This window comes from Eucalyptus grandis, chromosome 2, assembly GCF_016545825.1.
Source record: "Eucalyptus grandis isolate ANBG69807.140 chromosome 2, ASM1654582v1, whole genome shotgun sequence".
In the NCBI taxonomy this organism is placed as follows: Eukaryota; Viridiplantae; Streptophyta; class Magnoliopsida; order Myrtales; family Myrtaceae; genus Eucalyptus; species Eucalyptus grandis.
The window spans coordinates 56687592-56695975 of record NC_052613.1 but is presented as its reverse complement, the minus strand read 5'-3'; the positions used below and the strand labels follow the sequence as shown (position 1 = coordinate 56695975).

Below are 8384 nucleotides of genomic sequence, written 5' to 3'. Positions count from 1 at the left end.
TTAACAAAGTAAATGTCCCTAATGCAATCTAGAAGGAACTTTCTTTAGAGTTAAAAAAAAAGTAAATAGCAAAGCATCTAGACAAAGGCACTTCCGACCCCGAAACACCCAGTCAACTGTTTCCAGATATTGGCAGAATAGTTATTTCCCCAAAAAAGTAGCATTCGCACTCATTGAACTTCTTGACTTTTCTCAATTCCCAAGTTTTAATGGTTACCTAGTTCAGGTAACATTCTAGAACAGCAGATGACCAATCTGGTTTTGTCCTTCTAGTGGCTTCCGTTATGAAAAGTTTGAAATTTATGAAGATCCGTGTCGAGCCAGGATCGTTATCGCCGCTACTGATGTCTCAGCTAAATCACTGACAATTGGTAACTAAGTCATTGTCACAACTACCTCCTAATACTTTCAGGACAGATGCTGGCCAGATTAACCATCAATTTAGAGCAGGTCGACTGATAGAAAGGGACTTCCATGAACCAGTTTCTGGACGATGATAGGTTGTTTCTATATGTGGCAAATATAACCACCATCTAAATCTAACCAGATCTCTAGGTGCTGTGATAAACTTCACCCATTTATAAGTACCGGTAATACTATCTTAAGAATCTCTACATTATTTTTACATCACGAAGAAGACGAGCAGCCATTGACCCATACCTTCTTGCTTCCCATTCACTAAGATCGCCGTTCTTGAGTTTCGCCAGTAATTCAACACCGTCCTCGAATCTTTCACTAGTAGGATCATCAGAGAGATTGTTATCCCCACTATTCCAGTCCATTTGAGGTTCTGCTGTATCATCTTCACTGATCTTCTGGTCAAACCTTGTCCTCTCATCTGAAGTCCCGACGCTTTGAGTTGTTTCATCCGTGTTCTCCACCCTCCGAGTCGTCTCTCCCGCATTTCTGTCTGTGGACTTTGACCCCATCATAAAAAGTTGAATACTAGGATGTTGGTACTTACCGTGCATCTGCATCATAAAATGGGTCAAAAATAAATAAAAGCGACCATAAAAGCATACAACAAAATCGATGGGTTTTCGTTCCTCTGCCGGGAAAATTATCCATCCCTAACCCCACAACCTCTTCCTACATATGACTTGGACCATTTGGTGATGAACGCCCATCATCACAATACCACGACATATTACCAAATTAAGAATTCCAATAGGAACCATCTGGATCGCAGCACTCATAGAAAAACACATTCTGAAGCAGTAATTTGAATGAGTGATATTGACGACATATAAGTCCCTTGACAATTGCTAATGAAAGAATTTTATAGCCATGATCTTGGATTGAGGTCACTCATAACCAATGAACCCTGGTCTGGCATTTCCAAAATACCATAACAGTGAATAATGGACACGAATTTACCAACAGATATATGTACCTTGGATTTTGGAATGGGTTTCAAATCAAAGCTTCCCTTCCACATCTGCATCATTTGCTCATGCACGCTTGTGGATCGCATCTCATAACCCAACTAAAAAAAAGTGGCAGACTTATAGTCATATTCTTTTCAAAGAAAACTATATCTAGAAAAAACTGTGGCCTCACCAAGATACAGGTTCTAGGTCCTGATAATGCACATATTGTCTCCAGCAGTGGTTCCAGGAGATGCTCTGCATAAACCTAAATTCAAATGAAGTTGGAGTTCTGAACTTAAAAGACAGATAACCTTTTATTCTCAATAACATATAATTGTGTCCCACCAAAAAGCAAGTTAATGTGCCATCTGGTTGTTATTAGCTAGATTTAAGATTTTGCTTGGTTTGAGCAAAAGATTGAATACGGAGCAATCTTCTCCCTATTCTATCTTTAGCAAGTCAATCAAAAGTGCTCGCATACACGTCCCTGGTCATTTGGCTGAGGATGTGCCTAATCTGTCAAGTGGAGGCCAGCAGAAAGAAACAACTAGTAATAAATTGTACAAATGAACGCTTGAACATGTTCAACGAAAGGTCAGCCCTCGAAACCACCATGAAGGGCAGGATAGTATTTACCTATATTTGACCTGTATCCAGTCATTTTCCAAAGCAGTCCAGGTAATTTCCTCCCCTATCCTATATGGTCTAGAAATGCAGTGGGTAAGGCACAGCCTTATTTTTAGAACACAAATATTATCCTCTAAGTCTTTGATCCTGAGAAGCAGTAAAACTCTTAAATATTATGAAAGCTAACTTTACCGATTACAGAATATTACCACGTCATCATTGGGACTTATGATCCAACTTCATTGTCTTTTGAGTGTTTGTGGTCCTACTCTCAATAAAAGGAATAACATGGAGCTAGTGAACCAAAAAACTCAAGGCTCAGATGCCTCGAGTTTACTTTTAAAAAAATAAAAAATAAATAATGTTAGGTATTCAAAGACTGTTCTACCAAATTGGTATACTAAGTGATGTCACGGACTTCTATTGGAAGTTGGATATGACCCGTTTGTCGAAAGGCTCATTTATAATCAGCCACATCAGTAAGTACACAGTAGTAGTAAATCAGTCTCAATATCCTGGCATTACTTTATTAAAAAACCTCAAATTTCGAGAAACTCACAAGATAATATCTATATCAGCGCTGTTTAGTGAAACTGGAACATAGACTCTAGAGTCTCAATGATTTGTTGATTTCTGCTAAAAAATGGTTATAAAAGATGGTCTTATAAGAAGGGCACTAGAAATGCAATTGTCATTTGCTTTAGTGTTATCCTGGATGGTAGAAAGCTCACTCATGCTCTTTTCGCACATGATTAGTGTCTTTTTTCCTCAGGAGCATGCAAGTGGACAACTTCAGAAGGAACATGAATATACAGACATAAGAAACTTACGACATCTGTGCCAATGATAAAGTCAAAAGGAGGATGAACAGCCTTTGCATGCTCCATGTTTCCCCAGTCCAATTCAGCTACCTGAATTGAACCAAATGAATCTGCAAGAAGTATTATTTGATATAAGAAATCCACTGCACCCACTAACTACATGACGAATGTCATCATATAAGCCACAGTTCTTCAGCCCTTCAGCTGGTTCCCTATTGGTGGGTTGACTAATTGTTACACTGAAAATGACCCACGAAGAGTAAAAGTACAACAAATGTATTACACTTGGCATCTTCAAGTTCTTTTGCACGACAGCATGCAAATGAGGGAAACAAGCGCAGTGCAAGAAAATTTATTACTAGACGTTAATTAAGAAGATATAAGATTCAAACATTAGGGAAAAGATGCAGAGAACTTCCAAGTACCAAGAACCTGGATTCATCTGGAGGATCCTTGAAGTATTCCGTTCCACATTTCTCCTTAGTAGTGGTAAAACCTCAGCTTGATCTGTTGTGACTACGTCACACCCTAGCAGTGCCATGCCTGAAAAGAAACTACATATCAACCTAAAGGGAGCAGAAACCATGGTCGAGGTTGCCATTTCAAGTGCAACCAAGAACCCATCCCCCATAAAGAAGAATCAATCATATAACCTACAACGACACACAACTCACCAAACCCAGCTACCCCACAACCTGCTCCAAGCTCAATGACACGCTTTCCTTTGAGCTTAGATGGGCAGAATCTTCCCCTTCGAGAATTCTTTTCCTGAAAGAATTGATGGAGTAAAGCATTTTAGCTATATAATTGATCTACAGAAAAAGGTAAACAGCAGTAAGTGTTTAAATTCTTAATGGAAAAAATTATTTATTTCACTTGCGTAGCTACCAATGAGACACCCACTTTAGATTGATACTGTAGACAGCACTGAGTGACCCTAAATGCCAGAATTGACATGTGCTCACATGCTGAAGAAGAGGGATGATACAGCAAGGTATGCAATACTGTTATAAATCAGAAGATACAGCACACAAAAATCATGTCAATGAGACTAGCCAATAATGAGAAATTACCAAATACTTGACGAGCACCATTGATGCATCCCAAACTGTTGTTCCTAAGTGCTTTGAATTTGGATCCTGCCACAGTGAGACCCAAGTTCCTCATTCAGGTGTCATAATTAGATGCCAGCAAACTGACACTATCGAATGCAATGGTGAAAACAGTTAAGTTGTTGACTTGATGTTCAAAAGCTAAAGGTCCATAGCAACCAAATATGAGATACATATGAAAATGAAACGGTTTGCAATGTGGTCAGCGGTGGCCCAACAAAAAACAATGATTAGACGAAGGCTTTGGTGTAGAGAAAGAGAGATATGGGACAGGAGCTCATTTCCATGAGGAGACATCTTACAAAGATCCCTATCCACCATTTGTGTATAAAATTGAAAGCATGTCTATGGCTGGTAGGTGATAATAACAGACTACATCAAACGCAGATATATTCACCTCATCGAGACAGCATGTGTGACACTATCAACCTGGAAAGGCAAAAGCTAAAGATGAATGCTATGAATAGAGGAAAATTCTGTAGAGAAGAACATCTAGTACCTGAGCAAATTGCAGTTGGTGACCCAGAATGTCAATAGTGATTACAGAAGTGTCCGGAGAATTCAACCTAATAACCAGATTTCAACAGTATAAGTAATGGTTGAGCATCACCCTTCACTTTAGGGCAATGCCATCTTAAGGAGCTGCTGAATGGAAGGATCTTAACAAAGGATTCATGGACATGGTCGAGGAAGATACAGTAGAATAGGGAAGAGGAAAATAGCTATCTAGTGCATTAATACCAAGTTCCACAATACAGGAATAAGGTAGGCATTAATAAATCAGAACAGATTTCCTGACAATTCTTACAGTGTGACATCTCATTTTCAGGATGATCTCAAAGAATGACCGAGGCTCCAATGACAATAGAAAGTGAAATGTCTCAGCATTCATACAAATGATTCATCTTGATTAAATATTGGGGCCAAAAAAAGGGATGCAACCAATCATCTTTCATTTTTGAAGTACGAGAGAATTTCAACATGTAGGAACTTCAAAACAATAATCACTGGGTTGAGTTTCAAGTTTAGCATCAGAAGACATTCAAAAGCCAGCTGATCATATCACACAATATCACTTCCCCTCCATTTCAAAGACCTCTAACTGTTAGTATACTTTTCAACGCAGTTTCCTCACTCCCAGTTCCACCCCCAACCTCATTCCCTGCCATAACCGCACACCGCCCACCTTTTTAGCAGAACATGAGTTAGTTGGGAACGAATAGAAGGGCAACATCTCAGTACATGTGAAAAGAATGAATGTAAGCAAGGAGGTTTAATATGTTCTCGCACGGATCATCAGCTGAAGAGCATAGTTACCTGTCAGGCTCCATCACATTAATCCCACGACAGAGGCAATCTCTACATACTGCATCAGACAGAAAACCTCGAAACTTCAGAGAGTCGAAACCATACCAACTGAACCTCACAAGAAATCAACTACAGCCGTCTAAGAGGAGATTTAAATTGGCCACTGACGAACAAAAGTTAAAGGCATGTGAAGGGAAACTAAACAACCGCATAACTGCGCAACTACCGTTATTCTTGAAATTCTCTCTCCACACGGGCACCCACCCATCGCAAGCAAAAGGGCAGATTACAATGAATCAAACTGGACCCAAAAGGCAACATGATCAACGCTTAGCACTCGATGGGTCTGCTGGGTCTGTTCTGAGGGAGCAAAATGAGTATAGCTTTCTTGCTAAAATGGCAGCCAGCGCGGGGAGACAGGAGCGCAGGCTACAAAGGCGAACGTGAAAGTGCTATGGAAGCGGTACGAGATCAAAGGGGAGAAAGAGCGAACCGGACGGAGAGACCGAGCGAGAGAGAGAGACGACGGCGCTCCGGCTACAGAGGGTGGCGGCAGCAAGGAACGAGAGTTCGGAACGCGAGACCTCAGGCTCGAGATCGATGGCGCTGCAGTCTTCCTCCAACGAGAGTTTGATTGGAATTGTGAATTTCTTTACTGTTGAATGATTTAATTTAGACAAATTAAAAGAAAATATTCTTAAAAAAAAAAAACTTTCCGAGTTTCGACGAAATTAAAGAAACCTTTTTTTTCTTTTTGGGCATTTTTGTTATAGCATGTCGGGTTTTAAAAATCGAAAGGGAGAAAAAGGAGTAAAAAGTTGGTGAGGCGTTTAGTTTGCATCGCCCTAGTCCTAACTCGATAATGAAAATAATAAATATATATACATGGAATCCGAAAATGAAAATTTATTAAATGAATTTTCAGAAAAAAAGAAATGCCATACAGAGAATGCTATGTATATATTAGATCAAAGCATACAAGTTAAATATTCATGACTTGCGATCTTTTAAAATTATTTCATAAACTCTTATTACTTGAATGAAAAGTAAGAAATTTCTCATATTACTCGCCATTTGAAATAGAATGGACAAATCCACAAAAACTTCGAACTTTATTAATTGTGACATAATTTACTCAATTCTTTTTGTAACACAAAAAGTTTCAACTTGCACCCTTATTATGCATTTATTCCAAAGTTTTTCATATGATATCAAAAACTCCAAAAAAAAAAATGCCGTCATATTAAATTTTTAAGATCAAGTTTGAGATAAAAGATTTTGAGAAATATGTTACTGGCAGAGTGGATAAAAGATTTTGTGTCAAAAAAAATTATGATAAATATGGCGTAATAAATCAAGTTTAGAATTTTTTTTATAGTTTTTACCCTTTTCCGAAAGTATAAATAATTATTTTTATTTTAAAATAATTTATTTTTATAAAATAAAGGGAGCCAATATTTTTGTAATTTTCCCGAAACCGTGCGAGGGAAGCGTAGCTTCGATTAGAAGGCGCCCCCCTCAACCGAAAAGAGAGCTCATCGGAGTGCAAAAACCGCCGGCGACGGCGGCGGCGGCGCCCGCCGTTTTGGCAACCGACCGCGCCGATCTGCTGTACGGAGCATTGCTCGATCCGCGAGAGGCGTCTCTTCCCGATGGCCCTTCGTCTCCCTGCGAACGCCGGAACCTCAGCTCCGTCGACGACGACGACGACGGAGGTGTGCGCCGTTCTAGCGATCGACCACGCCAACCTGCTGTACAGGGCGTGCTCCATCTGCGAGAGGTCGCTTCCCGACGACCCTTCTTCGCTCTGCAAGTACTGCAACCCCAGCTCCTTCGACCCGGGCTCTCCCCGTTCCAAGCGCCTCTTTCGTCTCCTCGTGAGTCTTTTGCTCGTTACCCCTTTTGGGATTTTCTATCGTTGAAAGACTGCTTCTTCTTGTTTTTTAGCGTTTTGGGTTCGATGGATTTGGTGCTTTGTTTAGTTTGAGTGCTGGAGTGACGGGTCTTTTTTGGGTCTGGTTGTGGAATGGGAAAATGCAGATGTCCATAGCGACCGACAAGAAGGTTTTCACGGTGATATGCTTCGACCGGGTTGCGAGGATCATGTTCGGGACGAGTGCTGATGAGTTCTTCGATTTTGCCAAGCTTCATCCCTTTGCTGGTACAACACCTTCCTACCCGTTCGACTATGTTTTTATGAGATGTCAAATTATGCTTTTTATACCAAACTAATCACCTTGTTGTGAGAGGCTCTACGTACACGATCACGTCCGGTGGCAGAAGTTTTGGTCTTTGGTATAAGTTATTAAGTGGGAGAAAATTTGTTCCTCTGTGGGTTTTCTCAGGAAAATTGGAAGTGCCATTTGGTGATTGCTCATTTTGGAGCATACGTGTTAACAGTCTTTATGGAGTAACTGCTTTGTCTTTCCGCCTTTCCTTTCGATTCTCTCACAGCATGACTCGTTCAGTTGCAAACTGTTTGGTACACTTTTTCTTGGAGGCCAGGGTGGATTTTCCGAGGCCTGATGAGAGACCATCACAGTCCCTGATCTTCCTCTTGTAAACTGAAGTCAACTTGTAGCATTTTTCGTCCATCGTTCTCAGCAGATTTAAAGTATTTGGATGCTTTCTTCTGCAGCTGCTGCAGCGGCTAGAATATTGGAAGGAGAGTTGTTCAGGATGACACTGTCCAAGCCTCAGAGTGGTAATGCCCAGCACTTACGAGTGACGTCGCTTGTGCCCATGAGGTCCGGATACCAGCCAGTGATTGAGGGCTTGAGAGAACTGTACAGAGCAAAAGCTGCTTGAATGTACATTATCTGCATCCTCCTGAAACTTCTAGCATTGTCATTTCACGAGAGTCGCTGTTATATGTCATCCACTAGATGGATGTGATGCTATGGGTTCAGCTTCAGACACTGTATGTAGATGTTTGTGAATGCCGAGGGATATTCCAGATTATTGATTGTCTAGATTTGGAGGAGTTATGGCATTCGTGCACTGCTGTGGTATAAGTAAACTTTGCAAATTGGCATAACATTTGTTCGTGTTCGGATGGGCATTGTAGTGGTTTGAAAACCTACATACATGACCCCTCAACAATGTGCATTTATAGGATTTGCGCAAATAACCAAGAAACCACATAT

At 40.5% G+C, this 8384-nt stretch overlaps 2 protein-coding genes across 3 annotated transcripts; one reads left to right on the top strand and one right to left on the bottom strand.

Moving 5' to 3' along the window:
* Nucleotides 1–421: 421 nt before the first annotated feature.
* On the bottom strand, nt 422–5884 carry LOC104434063 (protein-lysine methyltransferase METTL21D). Of its 2 annotated transcripts, none has more exons than XM_010047015.3 (10): nt 5732–5884; nt 5248–5296; nt 4430–4496; nt 3892–3957; nt 3493–3586; nt 3251–3361; nt 2828–2928; nt 1561–1635; nt 1394–1486; nt 422–971 (listed from the first exon to the last, which is right to left on the bottom strand). In XM_010047015.3, the coding sequence occupies exons 2-10, from the start codon at nt 5259–5261 to the stop codon at nt 612–614; spliced, it is 981 nt and encodes a 326-aa protein (XP_010045317.2). In that variant the 5' UTR covers nt 5262–5296; nt 5732–5884; the 3' UTR covers nt 422–611. The 2 variants fall into 2 exon arrangements, with proteins under 2 accessions (XP_010045317.2, XP_018724822.2); XM_018869277.2 differs by lacking the exon at nt 5732–5884 and adding an exon at nt 5465–5666.
* Nucleotides 5885–6703: 819 nt separating this feature from the next.
* On the top strand, nt 6704–8320 carry LOC104434064. Its single transcript, XM_010047016.3, has 3 exons — nt 6704–7115; nt 7279–7399; nt 7877–8320. The coding sequence occupies exons 1-3, from the start codon at nt 6891–6893 to the stop codon at nt 8044–8046; spliced, it is 516 nt and encodes a 171-aa protein (XP_010045318.2). The 5' UTR covers nt 6704–6890; the 3' UTR covers nt 8047–8320.
* Nucleotides 8321–8384: the final 64 nt, after the last annotated feature.